At 52.7% G+C, this 16,328-nt stretch overlaps 1 protein-coding gene across 1 annotated transcript in view; it reads right to left on the minus strand.

Annotated features, from left to right (window-relative positions):
• Positions 1-1,071: 1,071 nt before the first annotated feature.
• The window catches only part of SLC6A6 (solute carrier family 6 member 6), an 88,522-nt gene continuing 73,265 nt past the window's right edge, over positions 1,072-16,328 (minus strand). The window contains exons 11-15 of the mRNA XM_019433592.2: positions 13,579-13,716; positions 12,145-12,247; positions 11,472-11,572; positions 8,824-8,994; positions 1,072-5,558 (exon numbers count right to left, since the gene is read on the minus strand). Of these exons, the coding sequence (XP_019289137.1) occupies positions 5,418-5,558; positions 8,824-8,994; positions 11,472-11,572; positions 12,145-12,247; positions 13,579-13,716 (654 nt within the window). The 3' untranslated portion in view covers positions 1,072-5,417. The remainder of the gene's footprint in view (positions 5,559-8,823; positions 8,995-11,471; positions 11,573-12,144; positions 12,248-13,578; positions 13,717-16,328) is intronic.

Below are 16,328 nucleotides of genomic sequence, written 5' to 3' on the forward strand. Positions count from 1 at the left end.
AATATTATGATCCCAGCAAAGCTGAACCCCTCTCCTGGCCTCAATTTCCCCACCTATAACAGTGAGTTGAGCACACGATTCCCAACGCAGAGGACCAAATACTTCCTGTACCAAATACTTTCTGAGGTCCTGAGTGTTCTGCCTTCTGAGGCCCCAGAGTCTGTGGTGTGATTTCTATTTGCATCCCTCTAGGGCTTATGCTCCTCCCTGCAGCCTCCCCCACTCAGGCCTGGCGGTCAGAAAGCCCGTTTGGGTGCCAGTAACTACTGTGCATGACCTCTAATCAGCCCGAAGCCTTGAAAGGGGCAGTTTATTCCAGGTGGGGAAACCGAGGCTCAGGAGACTGATGTGAGGTGTCCCAGCCATGCGGGGTGGGATGCATGCCAGGTGGGCTTCAGTCCCCAGCATCAGGGGAACCAGCCCAGAGCAGACCCAGGACAATTCTTTCAAAGACTCGCTCTGTGCCCCTGAGTTAAGTGTACCCCTCTGTGAGCCTCTGCCTCAGTGTCTCCATAGACAATTACCACCCCCCCCACCTTTTTTTTTTAATGTTTATTTTTGGTAGAGAGAACACAAGCAGGAGAGGAGCAGAGAGAGAGGGAGACACAGAATCTGACACTGAGCTGTCAGCACAGAGCCCGACACGGGGCTCGAACTCCCAAACCTCGAGATCATGACCTGAGCCGAAGTCAGACGCTTAACCGACTGAGCCACCCTCGGGCCCCTACAATACCCACCTTTGATGAGCATCCTAGGGCAGAACTGAAAGCCCTTTGTAAACTGTTAAGGTGCTTGTCAAACATGAGGAAAAACAGCCTCATCAAAACAGAACCAAGGGCACCTGGGAAGCTCAGTCAGTTAAGTGTCTGACTCTTGACTTCGGCTCAGGTCATGATCCTCGGGTCCTGGGATTGAGCCCCGAGTCAGGCTCTGCACTGAGTGTGGAACCTGCTTGGGATTCTCTCTCTCTCTCTCTCTCTCTCTCTCTGCTCCTGCCCCCCTCCCAACTTGCTTGCACATGTGCACACTCTCAAAAGAAAAATTAAAAAAGAAAAACAGAACCAACACGTGTTGGATTTTAAAAAGGAAATGTTTATTTTCATGTTATAAGGTGATTACAAACTCCTCTAAAAAAAAGCAAAGATGAATTTAAAATATCGATATACATATTTATCTAAAAAGCAAAAGAGGAAAAGAAAAGCCCTGCAAAATACAGGGATTCATATCATAAAACATTTATACACAAAAGCTTGTATACTGCAAGACTGAATTACACACCAAGGATCTTATTCAAATACAAATTCCTCCTCAGAAGAGTCTCTCGTTGGTTGATTTTTTTTTTTTTACAAAAGTTTAAAATATCTTAAAAATATTTTGAAGTTTTAAAAAAAAGTCCTGATGAGCCAGACATATTTCTGGAAGGAGGCAAGACCCACGTTCTCAGCTTTCTCTTGTGCTAAATACAGAGTCACAGTTGCTAGGGATTCGAAAATTAAGTGGGTAAAAAAGGGTGGGGGGGGGGGAGAAAGAAATGGAGCCAACATCTCAATTGGAAGCCAAATATATAACAAGATTCCTCAGGGAACTGTCAGAACACGTCTGTAGTGACACCCACCAAGAGAACAATGAAACATAGCTTCCGATTAAAACAGCAGTCTGAGGGCCAGGCATTAACAGGGCGTTGGGGGCGAGGGAAATGCTGTTCTCTGGCTTCCAGGTTGCCCACACCCCTCTCTGCGTTTTGATATCTGGGATGTTGTTTGGTTTGTGCCTGTTGGATTTTTGCACCAGGCTATTTATAGCATTCACGTGGACAGCCCAGCCTGGGGCTGCCTGACATTGGGGCTCAGGGCTGGATGGGACCTCTAGCCACCTCAGGGTTTCTCTTGGGTCCCTTCCTGGCCAGTGTCTGAGGCTGGAGGGGAAGGGAGGCAGTGTCTGCCTTTAGCCCTGGCTGCCCAGAGCATTTCCCCGTCCAGAGGGGCAGTGCTGGGGAGATGCTGGCTGGGCCCCGGACCACTGTGCAGTGGCACCGGGTGACACAAGATCACCCTGTGCTAGGCTGAGGGTGGCTCACTCCCCTTGGACTTTGCCACCTTCTCTAGGGGTGCGCTGGGATCTGGGGTAAGAATGAGGGAGCACAGGTACAGAGAGGGGGCCGTGTCACCCAGAAATCATCCAAGGCCACTCACTTCTCTGCCTGGGAATGTCCCTCGCGGCCTCAGGCTAAATTCTGCCTAAGGGATTCTGCCTCTTGCACACCAACCGGCTTCACTGGGCCTCAGTTTCCTCACGTGCCATAGGGAGGTCAGCTCCTAGCTCACAGAGGGCTGTTGGGTGCAGGGCCAGGGTGAACGGGTGCCACCTCTCCTACCAGAGGAAGGGCAGTCGTCGGTCCCACGGAGCCACAGCTTGAGGTCCAGTTGGCCCGAGGATGGTGAGAGGACGGGGGGTGCTGCTCTCCTCGTCCCTGAACGCTGGGGGGACAGAGCGCTTCCTTTTTCATAAAGGCTCGTCTTTGGTCTTCAGGGAGAACACTGGGGAGCTACATGCGCCACTCATCACACACCCCTTGGGGAACCTGCAGCCAGACGGACTCCAGACAGCCCGGCTCCAGTCCCTGCTTGCCGTGCCCAGCTTCTTCCTCACAGCAGGTCTCATTTCCCCCATTTTATAAGGGCGCTGACCGGGGAGGCACTGACCACGCAAGACTGCCCACCGCAGGGACTGACACGGCCCATGCCAGGCCCGGCGAAGCATCTCCCTGGGTGAGATTTATCCTGAGGCCCTTACCCATTTCTGCATCCTAAAACAAGTTCTTTAACCACCTCCCTCGCTTCCCTTCCAGAGCTGGCCTGCTGGGCTATCTGCGGGCACTGGAAATTCTAACCCATCCCAAGGCAGAGAGTGGGCGGGCTGCCTGTTCTCCAGAGACAGGAGGACCAGAGTCATGAGCTCCAATGACAGGTTTATGAGGAGACATAGAAAAGTCACGCACCATCACACCTTGTACTCACAGAGCCAAGTTCTGCGGAAACACAAGGGCGAGGGGAGTAGACAAGAGGGTCCAATTGGAGACAGGTGCACTGGACGATTGTCGAGGAGCGGGCTTGGGAAAAGTGGCTGACCTTCCTTCCAGGCGGGGCCTGGGGACTTGGTCTGCATGTGTCTTTGGTCTAGAATTTGGTCTGCGAATTTTGTAAGAGGAGAGGCCTTTCCCAGGCCATTTCCAGAATGTTGCAATTTGCCTACCAACCCAAAATACTGTAGCCTTTCACCAGAGGGGAGACATTGTAGCCTGAAATGGCCACAAAATGCCCAGGCAGCCACTGCACGCCAGGCCCCCCTCGACCCCACGTGTCACCTGTCCCCAATCGTTGACAGTGGTTAGTTCACTAAGTTCCATGAGACAAAGGAAAACAGGTCACATTGCTACTCGGTAAAATTAGGAAAAAAAACCCAACAAAATCAAATCAGACACAGCGGCAACCATAAATACATAGAGAAACAGGAACACAGAATTGTTAACAGTTTGGAATAGGACTGGGTATTGTTTGGCAGAGTATATGCTTTGGAAACAGTGAAATGTGGATGCTTGCCAAAGAGAAGAGGTTCAGAACTGCCTCTGCCCCTCAGACCCCAGAGGCTCCTCCCCTCCCGAATCTGGGGAGAGGGTTCCAGGATTCAGAGAGCCCCTGCTCTGAAAACCCGAGCTGGACCACTCTCCACGCCCCATGAGGCCGTCACTGTAATTTGTGCGTGACAACGTGTCGTATTTAGACTCTGAACTTGGAAGTGACAGTTTAAATGGCACAGTTTAGGTCCAAATGGGGGCTGGGGCGGAGACGTGTCCGTCTCGGGATTTTAAAGGTGGAGTACCTTCTCTCCTGGTTCAGAGAAGACAGGCTCTTGGGTAAGCCAGTTCTGGGGTGCCAGCCCCCTGAACAATCCCACCCTTCTAGAAAATGCCCTCTCACCTCCTCTCCTCGGTCCCCACATACTGTGTATCTAACACCAGCTACCGCAGGAGTTGTGAAGAGTTTCACCATCTCCCGAGTCACCACCAAAGGCTGCTCTTGTGCCTGAACGGGGAGGAGGGTTTGGGAGCACTTCGCCCAAGTCAAAGATCCAGGGAGGCTCCAAAAGCACTCCTGGCACTCCCACGGGGGCAGCCCTGAGCCGGGAGCGTGTCGGGAGTTTCCCAGCCCCTGGGAGACGAGGACAGAGCTGAGCGTGGATTGCTGAGGAAAGAAAAGCACCCCTCCCTGACACCAGGCCTCTCAATGCCTGGGCCCACACCCTTTGGTCCACTGGCTCACCTCTCGTCCCTCACCAAATACATCATGCTTCTCTCCTACACGCAGCTGCGAGAGAGGTCAGCGGGGGGCCGGCCAGAACCTGATAGAACCCCATTAAAACGCAACAGACCCATCCGTGTGAGGGTCGGAGCCCTGAGACCGCTGGCGGCTCCCGCAACGCCGGCCCCGAACTCTAGCTGGGAAGCCGTGGGACTGCAGTCTCCCGAGGCCTCCTGAATGTCAGGGTTCCATCCTCCCCAGCACCCTCTTGGGAGCTCTTACTGCCCCCGCTCCGATGAACGGTCCTAACAATCGATCTGACAGTCCTTCTGACTATCCACCCTCCATCTCAAAATAACAGGCGGGATTTTGCTCTTGGTGCAACGGTTTCTAGAGAATCAGACTTTGGCTGTAAGGCCTCACCTGTCAGCTGTAAGTCAGTCCCTTGACTGGAGGCGCTGATTCACTATTTGGCATCTCTCTTCTTGGCTAAGACAAGTGCAATGAAACCTCTCCTTGTGGCCCTCCTTTCTCTAGCCCCTCTGGGTCAGGCCGGCTGGTGGGGCCTCCCCTCTGCTGTATGCTTCTATCTGAACCAGGCTGAGAAGGTACTACACCTTTAAAATGGGTCTCCCGTCCAGGAAAATTCCACCCTGTGTTTTTGGGGGCAGAACTTTCTGCCAGCTATACAAGCACCGAAGAATTGCTTTTGAAAACGAGATCTGTTGCTGGCAAGATCGATTCAAGTGGTAAAAGTGTATGACAATCTCTAAATGTATATATAGTTATATGTAAAAAAAAAAAAATACAAAGAAAAATTTACCAAGTTCCCATAAAATACATCTAATTCAATATGAAAACTCTGCCTCGCCCCGGACATCCGCCGGTGGGTTTTCTTTTTTGTATAAAATATCCCCAAATCAAAACAAAAAACACATACACACGATACCACACACACACACACACACACACACACGCACGCACACAGAGTAACATTTTCTGTGACAATTAAAAAAAACAATCCTAGTGCAAATAGAAAGCTCTGTAAACCTGGTCCTATGAGAATCTAATGTTAGTAAACAGCAGGGAAGCAGCCCGTCCGCCCGAGCGCCCGAGAGCTCACATCATGGTCTCTACTATGATGTGGGTTGGTTTCATGAGAGCGCCGTTCACGGCCAGGCGGGAGCTGTAGGGCATAGCTCCCTCGCGCTCCACAGCCCAGCGGTTGGGTTCCCTCGGGGTCAGCAGGTACTTGAGTCTCTGGAGAAGGAAGAGGATGGGAGCAGAGAGGAAAGTCAGGCGTCCTAGTTCCCCTCTTCACCACAGCCGTCTATCCCCTCCGAGCCCGGCCAGTGCGCTGTTTGGCCTTTGGCAAACTACCCCCGTCTCTGGACCTCCCATTTCATCCACTAGCAAATGAAGGAGCTGAACTAAGGTGCTTCTTCTAAGGTCCCTCTGGGCCCTGAATGAGGGCAGAATTCCTGTCAGTAGTTTCCTTGGCCAACCCCTGCTTGCACACCTCAGGGACAGGGGGACTCATACCGCCTGGCTCCGACTTCTTTCTCCTACGAGGCTGAAATCTGCCTCCTTGTAATCCCCATCCCCAGATTTCTCTGACTTGCAAAGCAGCTGAGTTTCTGCAATTTGTAAGCCCGAGGTAGGAAGACGGTTATGAGCCTCCCCTGGCTTCCTACCTTCCCCAAGGAGAAACCCCCAACTCCTCAGCCACCTGTAAACTGCATTTCCTGCCTTCTTGCATGGCCCTCCCGTTCTCCTGCAGGTATCTAGTTCTCCCTGCTGGGGGCTCAGAGACACTGCTCGTGTCTGAGGTCCTCAGAGAGGGACCTGAGATTGGACTTCATGAGAGTTGTCCCATCACTTTGGGACAGGACGAGTTTCATCCTTCTGGCTGGTTGCCTGATCATAGAATCAGTGAGGGAAAGAGCCTTCCCAGGACACCCAGAAGACCCACAGCGGATTTGGGACTGGAACTCAGGTTTCCTGACCCCCAGCTTTCCCCTGCCAAGGGTCTACTCAAAGACTTAAATAGGAAGCAGCTGTGAATAAAAAATCCTCTCTTTAGACATTTACATTCAACTTAAGTATATTACAATTTTTAAGCTGCTTATTAAAAGCTACCATATCTCATTTCTTTTTTAAAAAAATGTTTTTAAACATTTATTTATTTTTGAGAGAAACAGAGACAGAGTGCCAGCTGGGGAGGGGCAGAGAGAGGTAGACACAGAATTGGAAGCAGGCTCCAGGCTCCGAGCTGTCAGCACAGAGCCCAACGCAGGGATTGAACTCACAAACCGCGAGATCATGACCTGAGCTGAAGTCGGACGCTTAACTGACTGAGCCACTCAGGTGCCCCAAGAGCTACCATATTTCACTTGAAAAATCCAAATTTAATTTCCATCTGCTCTTAAAACCTTGCAAGATTTGGCAACTAGTAACAGCAGGCCAGAGCTGAGCACATGGCTGCCTGCTGCAACTTTCGATCGCCTTCTCCAGGTCCCTCCTGGCCCCGAGTGAGTCCTTCCCTTGCCCAGGTTCCCTGCCTGGTTCTGGGGGAACCAGCCTGGAGGCCCCAGGGAAAGGGTAAGGGACGGAGGGCCAGCAGGAGAGCAGGCTCGGCTCCCTGCCGTCATGCTGCCTCTCTATACAGCTGTGAGCCCAGAAGGTGGGACGAGAGGCAGGCAATGCCAGACAGCCACCCGGGACTCCACGTATATGGGAGGTGCAGACAGAAGGGGAGTCACCCCGGGACGGAGCTCTCAGTTTACAAATGTGGCTCAGGGAGAAGCTCATGGCTGGGAGCGCAGACGGGAGGTCGAGGGGCACGTGACAAACAGACGGATGGTGGCTCAAATGCCTTCAGAGGACAGCGCTTTGGCTATCCACCTGGCTTGGAGGCAACCATGAGGTGCAAGTTTGGGAGGAGGCCTCACCCACACCCTCCTCCTCCCCCCCTCCACACACTCCTTCCCTCCCTGCCCCCCCCACCCCGCCAAAACCCATTCTCATCAAACCTCTGAACTTGGGATGGAACAATATTTTAAAATTAGGCTTTGAAGGGACACAAGTTAGTGTAAGGTGTCCCCCAGGGTTGAAATATGTGGCTGCTGTGGGCAGAGACCAATTGGAACAAACATCCAAGACTGTCTGCTCTGCCCCAATTAACCCGTTAGTTTCTGGGCAGTAGGGACATTCTGGATATTCCCAGGGAGGGGCTGGGTTTGCAAGAGGTAACGGCGGGGGGGGGGGGGTGCGGGTTGGGCAGGGAGGGACATGTGGAGGGCTCAGGACGGTAGCGATCACAGATCTGTCCCCAGACCCCCTATTTCAGGATTTTCACAAATGACAGGTCCTATCAGCATTCTGGCTGAGTGCTGGGGTCCTTCCCTGTGTCCTCTGAGAAATTACAATGGGTCCGATGCTGCAGGAACACCTCAAGGGCCCAAGGGCTATCCCAGCTCAGACAGACCCCGGCTTCGTGGCTTCATGTTTTCCTCCCGGGCACACCCTGGCCTGCTTCCTCTGTCTAGGGAAGGCTGGTGCCTTCTGCCCAGCCACCCCTCTCCCCCCACCAACACCACCTCCAGGCCATTCCTCTGCCCACAAGGAAACCGGCCCAGCCCAAGGGGGAGCCAGGGCCCCAGGACATCCTGGCTCCAGATTTTTAAGAGAATAACAATAAAAAGAGTCCAGAACAAAACAGTGTAGTCTTGGAGCTGGCCCAAGCCCAAAGGTTAAGAGAGATTCTAAGAAAAGGATTTCTTGGAAAGAGCCCCAGTTTTTGCCACAGCCTGGAATCTGCAGTATTGTTAGAGAAATTTCTGAGGGGCTGGTGGTAAGGAGGGGACCTCGGGGTGGGAGACTGGCAGGCACAGAAGCTTGGAGGACTGAGGGCCTGTCTCAGGCAGCAGATGGGGCCACAGATCTGGGGAAGGGGACACCAGCATGGGCCGGGCTTATCCAGAACATGGCTCCAGGGTAAGAGAAGGCCTCTGGGTAGAGCTCAGGCTTCCTTCCCAGCTCCTTGTCTCCTGTCTTACTGCTTCAGCACCATGGTCCCCACTGCTCCCAGGATAAAGCCCTACCTCTTAGCCTGACATGCAAAGCTACTGTCACCTCTCAAGCTTCATCACTCACCTGCCCCCCTCAGAACATGTCATTGCTGCCCAAACACTATCACTTGTCCTTCCCTGTGAACATACCAAGCGTCACACCCTTCCACTTCTCATTCTCTGCTTGGCAAATTCCTCGCCCTGCCACAGTTCTGCTCTGAATGTCACCAGAGCCTTCGTCCATGTGAACTGTTTTTGTTCCTGTTTCCCCACATGCCTGCTGACAACCTCAACCCCTCCAGGGGGCAGGCAACGGGTTTAGGACCCAGAGAGGGCAAGCAACGTGCCCAAGGTCACACAGCAAATGGAACAGCCGACAGCCAGTGGCTGGCTTTCACCCTCTCCCTTCTCACCCTCCCGCACCCCCATATCCAGCCTCGGCCCCACGTGCTCACCACAAGGAACGGCCCTTCCGTCTGGCAGAGGCGGATGACCATGACCAAGGGGACACACATCATGGAGGACAGGGCCAGGCTCCAGCCCAGCCCGATGGCCCAGGTGGGGTACACGTAGACTTTGTTGTAAGTCAGGGGTACGTACTTGACGAGAGAGAAGATAAAACATCCCTGTGGAGAGAGATGGGGCAGTCAGGGGGGCCCTGGCATCAGGAGCAGGGGGCTCTAGGAGCAGGGCAGGGCCCACTCAAGGGGCCTTATGCCCTTCCTCACTCGGCTGCCTGAGGACCTCCTCTGGGGCAAACCTGACCACGTCGCTTCCCTGCTCAACACCCTTCCATGGTCCCCCAGTGCCTTCAGGATCCAGTCCAAGTCCCTCAGTCCGGCCAGCAACGTTAGCCAAGAGCTGTGCCCCTTCACCCCTCACCAGCCTGCCACCCCCTCTCCATGTCCGCACTCCAGCTGTCCTGAGATCCTTCCAGCTCCTTAAGCTGCATGCCCTGGGGCCTTAGAACAGGCTGTTCTCTTGACTCGAGCCCTTACCCTCCATCCTCATTTAGCTCGAACGGTCCTGTCTTCGTCTTACGTGTCCAGGCCCTGCCCGGACTCTGTCAGGTGACCATACCTTTCCTTCCCAGAAAGCATACGGTTATAATTGCTTCTTCACACATGCTCTCCCGACCTAACTGAATCAGCAAGGGCAAGCAGGACGTCTCTTTTGCTCCCCTGTTTCTCTAACACCTGGTGCAGCTCCAGATGTACACAGCAGGTGCATAATAAATGTTAGCTGCCTGGGTGAAAGCCTTTCCTCCCTTCCCCCACTCACCCATCTCCATCCCTGACCCCCAGGACAGGGTGTAGACCTGGGTCTTGCCCTGTGGGGGTGTGTCCAGCCCCAAGCCCAAGCCAGTGGCCAGTGGCCATCAGTATCCATGAACAGTGGGGTGCGGTGAGCTCTGAGCCCCAAAGCCTGTGCAAAGTCCACATTTCCCTGAGAAGAGCACATAAGGCTGGTTGGGAGGGCCCAGGGCTTGTTTTTGGTCAAAACTATAGCATCTCACATATGACCCAGGATTGCCTTGGATGGATCCACAACGTAAAAAGGACTTAAATCTTCATTATCTAATAACTGGGGTTTGACGGGAAGACAAATCCACATAAATCAGAATTGGTGGCAGGGGAAGGGAGAGCATTAGGCTACAGATACTTTCCCGGGGGCAACTACCGTTTGCCTGGCCCTGTTGTTGCTTCCATCCCTAAGGGTGGGGTGTAGCTTAGGTTGGGATGGGGCCCAGGAGAGCGCTACTCTGGGCTCTCCCAGCACGAGGAAGCTTAGTACCTGCCCCTTCACATTCCTCTTTCCACTAGGGTGACCTCATCCCACTGCCTGGGGATACAGCCTACCTCTGATCTACCCCTCCCTCATCTCAGGGAGGGACAGAGTGGTGACAGGAGGTGCTCACAAACCACTGTCGAGTGAGGACAAGAACACAGGCTCTGAACCCAACTAAATTCATCTCCCACGATAAACTTGCCAGTTGTTGTGGCTGCTGGTTGCTACAGCTTATTGCATTTTGTGGGGAAAACATGCACCTCAGATGAGAAGGCCACAGCCATACTAAATGACAGCAAACCTAAGGTTGTCGCCTGTCATTCACCTCTCACTGCAGAGCCTCCTTGCCATTACAAACGGGGGAAACCAGGGCCCCAAGAGAAGGGAGGTGCACACTGCGAGTTCACGGCCGTGTTGATTTATTCTGGCCCTGAGAGCAGGGTCACTGAGGGGAGGGCCTGTTCATCCCTCAGCACCTGGTTCCTAAACGCAAGGAACATTTCTGCCATTTGTGCGCCTCATGGCACGAGCCAAGAATGGCCTAGCAGATGTCTTCCCCTGCAATTAGCTCCAAAGCTCACAAGTGGTTTCAAATAATGACAGGGAAGAAGAGGACTTCCCTTCTGCCAGAACCTCTGGGGAAAAGATTGAAATGGAGTGTCTGGGCATGCTCTAACCTGCATTCCAAGATGGCGGGCAAGGGAAACCTGGCGCGGGGGTGGGGGGGCGGGGGGAGAGGAATGTGGCACATCACTGCCCTTGGGTCCTCGGTGGGTACGAAGCTTCCTTGTTCTTGGGAGAGTCCAGAGCATCTCTTTGCTGGGATTTCCCCTTTCTGGACACAACTCCCACCCTGCCATGGAAACACCACACTTCCAGCGTCTATGACCTCTCTCCATTTGACACCCTAAAGGCCCCTCAATTGGATCAGTGACCCAAACTGAGCTCACGAGCTCCAGAAGGGCTTGGGGAAAGGTTATGTGCTTTGTTGTGGACCCCCTGAATTTCTTGACATGCCCCGACACACCTTCCTCTTCCGCAACGCCTTGCCTTTGCACGGCCCAGGCTGGTTCCTCTGCCAGGAATGCCCTTTCTATTTTCTCTTCCCGACAAGCTCTTACTTATTCTTCAAAACTCATCTCAAGGAACTTTTGGGAGCAGCCTGCTGCCTCACCTCTCCCAGGCAGAGGTGTCACTGGGCTTGTTACAGGCCAGTGCTTGGCAGGTGCTGAGCAAAAAATGGTTCAGGAGGTGATAAGGTCAAGCCCCATGGACAAAAGGCTAGCACCCACAAGCCAGGCAGGGCAGAACTCACAACACAGAGAACTGGAGTGACCACGGCCCAGCTGTACTTCATCCAGGGTCCAGGCCGGTAGCCAATCATGTCCTCAATACCGTCATAAAGGTTATCGCTGCCTAGGAGAGACAGAGGGAGACAGAGAGTGACACTGTGTCCAATGCCAGCATCTGCCCTGGGAATTGCACAGCAGGGGCTCAAGGGCCACGAGGGGGACTCGGGGGTCTGCTCAAGGTCCCTGCTGCTCAACACCACATAGATCCAAGAGTGGCAGATGTTCATCTGAAATTATGTGAAACTCAAATGTAACTGGGCATCGTATATTTTTGAGGCAAACTTAGGCAGCCCCCAAATCCTGGTGTGGCCAATCCAAGGTCTCAAGAGGATTAAAATAGACCATGTCCGGGTCCCAGAGCAGTAAATCATAGATTTACCCCCTGCACAGACAAATTCTGTGTTTCTCAAAACATACAGTCACACCCTGCACCTTTAGCATGGGGAGAATATCTCATGTGGCCACAACGATATTATTTCTGTACAAAAGGGGAAGCCTTGAGGGGAAATGCCAAGTAGGGAAAGCCTTTGTGTTCAACTCAGAGTGAATTCCCCTTAGAATTCTGTTTTGGAAGCTTCTAAATACAGAGACCCAAAGAAGAGACTTGAGAGAGTATATGCCAAAGTCTGTACTCACCATATATCCAGGCAATAACAAAACATTCAAAGAATGCAACCCACAAAAGGCATACACCGCTAGCTGCATAGTAGTCAAAGAGTTGAAACACATACATGCCACCCTATGAAGAAAAAAACCAGAGAAGGTTGACTTGTTATTTGGTATCCAATTCCCTTAATATATAAAGAGCTTTGACAGATCAATAAGAAATAGAAAACCCAAGAGGAAAATGGGCACAGACTATGATGACTAGATACATGTGTAGAAAGATGCTCAACTTCATGTTTGACAAATTTAATTAAAAAACACAGACACACAGGGGCGCCCAGCTGGCTCAGTCAGTGGAGCGTGCGACTCTTGATCTTGGGGTTTTGAGATCGAGCTCCACACTAGGTGCAGAGATTACTTAACTAAATAAAATCTTAAAACACACACAAATACACACAGGAAAATGAAAGCAAAAGATGTTTTCCTCAGCAAAAATGATGGGTTTCCGGAAGCAGGTGCTGAAAACTAACCGGGGCCAACAGAGGATACTTCAGTGAAAGCCAACTGCTCAGTGTGGAGCTGTGATCTGCCTTTGGTGCATGCGTGTGTGTGCGTGTGTGTGTGTGTGCGTGTGTGTGTGTTTCTTAAAGACATTTCTAGAGAAACAGTCATTTGCATTTCCAGTAGGAAAAAGTGGTGATGTGAAACCTGAACGGAGTTTGGGAGCAAATGCAGTGATTTGATGGAGAATGAGGGGTGGTAGGTGGGGAGGGGAGCATAGGACAGCAGGCCCCAGGCCTATGCCAGGCTTCCGTGTTTATCTTAGCGCAAGAATCTTTCTTTTCTGCTGCCTCTTCTTAGACAGCTGGCCCACCTCTGCCTTAGACACTGTACTGTTCCTGCATCTTTTTTCCCTTCTGGATGGAGCCTCCTCAGGACCCCGCCCACCCTCTGAACAGTGCACACTCCCTGCCGACTGCACAGGCCCAGCACCGCAGGTGGTATCTACCGGGAGGTCTGCATTTATCTTTTTGAATGTCTCCACCTCCCCTCCGGGCCTGAGAAGGGCTGTGGCACAGTCGTGGGTGAAAAGAGCTGCCATTAAAATGGATTTCGGCTGAAGCACCTCTCTCCCAGGCATCCTGGGACGAGGGAGAGACGGAGGGCAGGGGGTGGCCAAGGTGTTGCCATGGTAACAGGAGAAAGGGTTGGGAAGTCTGGGTCAACTGCTGGGTCCTGAGCTGTCTCCTGCTGCCCGAAATGTAGGCCAGGTCCCTTGGGCAGGGTGGGATCCCTGAACTGGGTGGGGCCGGGAGACAACCCATCTCGGTGCTGCAGCCTAGCCACTGCCTCCACCAGTGGGAGGAGGGGCAGTACAGCCTTGGACTGGTCTTTGAAGCATGTGTAGGTCACCAAGAGCCCTGCAAGAGGAGGTCCCTCGGGCCAGGTGAGAAAGCCACCTACCTCCGTCACCATCGCCAGCCCCAGCAAGTAGCTGATGCTACATATGAAGGCGATGAAGATTTCCCGACGGAAACCCTTCCTTAGGAAGGATGGGTAAAGATCGACCAAGGACGTGATCTGTCCTTCGACTTCAACAAACTGCGGAGGAGAAGAGAGTGGTTGAGTCCCAGATGCCCAGCACCTCCCCTCCGCTCAGGGAGGAGACTCCTGGCACTCACGGAGTAGCCTGCGGGGTCAAGACCAAATGTGTGAACGTGGTCTCCTGAACTCTACCTGGGGAGCCCCGCCAGCCGGTCTTGCCACGGTGGGCCACTCACAGTCCTCCAAATATCCCACATGTCTGTGTCTTTGGTTCAGAATGCCTTTCCCTTGTCATTTAAGACTTCACTCAAGAATGACCACTTCTCTGAAGCTCATGCTGACCCTCACCTTCTCACACTTGCTGGCACATATGTATTGGCACAAACACCTCCCCCCATCTTGGTCTTGGTCCTTTCTGACACCAAGGGCAGTGCCCCCTCGTCTCTGGGCCTGGAGTGCCCAGGTGGGCTAGGGACATGTGGTTGCTCAGTGGACACATGAAGAATGAATGGGTAACTCAGGGCAAGTCTGGACTCCCATTTCCCCATCAGATTCACACAATGGCTTTAGCTCTGTGGGGAACGTGGATCCACGAGGAAATCCTGCACACCTAAGCGCCCACGTGTGTGAGCCACATGCTAACTGTGACCCCAGGAACCCGTCCCTGGGCTCCCAAAGGTAAGGAAACCCATTGAAGAGGCCCTTCCTTGGGTAATGTGCTAGGATGATTCTCAATCTTTCTAAATCTTTCTAACATATAACTTGGAGACGGAGCCAGATCATTACATGGAGAGCTGCCTCTGTTAAAATGCAGCAGGAAACTCTGTCCTATGGACACTTATTGTCATGGATGTAACCAGTCCCCAATGGACGGGTTCCACCCTTCTGCGGCTACTGGTCCGGGCAAAGACTCCTCCTCTACCTCTATCTTTGGGGCAGAAGCATCCGGAGCACAATCTAGAAATGAAGCTTCAGGACCGAAGGGCACATAGAAGCAGTTTACATTTGGGTGACTACTGCCAAAATGCTTTGCCAGCCAACATACCCTCCAAGGCCGGTCTGTCTGATTCCTTTAAAAGTCGAAAAGCTAAAGCCTTGACCCTTCTGTTCTTTCATCCGAGAGAGGCATTTGGGAAGGATGTTTCCCCAGCATTCCTACAAGAGAGATCCCACCACTTATTCCTTTGGGATGCATGATAGGAGGATCAAGGGATACAAACCGGGAGCGAATCCCTTTCATGGCTGAGAGGGGCTGGAGAAATGATCCTTTGTTGCCAGGAATTCAGGGAAAAGAGGAGTGAGAGGCTCTTGAAAGGGGCCCAAAGAGGAGGGGCTGATGTTTTGACCTCGGACTGATGTGTCAGCCACAGAGTTTTCAACCTAAATTACCACTGAATTACAGCAAACCTGCGGCCCAAACATTAAGCTTCAAAAGGAGTTAAAGACAAAGGTTCTTTCCTTTTTGAGATGGGGAAATTAAAGGCAGGAAGGTCCAGTGTCACTGTGGGGCAGGGTCAACACCAGCACACGCCCCTCATTTCCAAGCTCCCTTCCATTTCTGGAGAACGCCAGCCCCAGCCCTCAGCCCTGCTCCACCGGCCTCTTCAGACCTCCCTCACTTAACAGCTATGTGACCCTGATTTCTCCAAATGTCCGTCTGTCTCCCCTGTAAAATGGGAGGGTCTTGCCTGCTCGGCAGGGAGGGGGACAAAGATGTGAAATCACAAGAGTAAGCTGGTAATTGGGTGATTGCTGCAAACCCACGTCAGGGGATGAGTGAGCTCCAGGGAGATGGGGGCCAGCTCTCTCCTCCACCGGTGCTGCTTGTTATCTCGTGCAAGCATCTGCCTCCACGTGCATGCCACCCCCACCCAATCTCACCAAGAAATACGCAGTGGTCCCTAAGTCAAAGAGCGCTCCCTGCAGATGCCAGACATCCTGGGGTGGGGGGGGCAGGCGGGGGGCATTTCCTTGATGGGCACACTCCATCAGTGAGAGGCCTCTGCCTGAGGTTGGCTATGGATCTCTGCACTTCCATGAGAGGAAGCTATTTGGGGGGAACTCCAAGATAAGGCCAGGAGGGATGAACTAGCAGGTCAGGGAATGGGTAGCCCCAGAACCAAGCCCATTCCTGAAACCAGCTGTGCGTGGCCTCGGCCGATCCCTTGTTCTTGCTCAGCCTCAGTTTTCTTGGCTCCACAGGGCAACAGTTGTACCCAGCTGTAGAGACGCTACAGATTAAAGAGTTTACATATATATATAAAAACAGGACAGGGAAAGGGCCCCGGAATGGGGAGTTGTATTTAATGGGGACAGAGCTTCGTTTTAGGAAGACACAAAGGTTCCGGGGGCGGGTGGCGGCGATGGTCGCACAACAACATGAATGTACTTCATACCGCTGAACTGCATGCTTAAAAATGGTTCAGATGGTCCATTTCATGTTGTGTATTTTGCCACACACGTACATAAAAAGCCCGACATGAAGACTTGCCCACAGAAACACCTCGCAGGACAGCGCTCTGACTATATCACGGTGCTGGTGGGGCGTGAGACGGTCACCAGCATCTGCAAAACCTTCCCCCCCCCACCATCTGCAAGCTCACATTTGGCAAATAGATGCAAAGGAGGGATTCCAACCTAGGCCATCACACCCCTGAGACATTATGTCC

The sequence above is a fragment of the Panthera pardus genome, unplaced genomic scaffold (genome assembly GCF_024362965.1).
Source record: "Panthera pardus isolate Hobbes unplaced genomic scaffold, ASM2436296v1 HiC_scaffold_8, whole genome shotgun sequence".
In the NCBI taxonomy this organism is placed as follows: domain Eukaryota; kingdom Metazoa; phylum Chordata; class Mammalia; order Carnivora; family Felidae; genus Panthera; species Panthera pardus.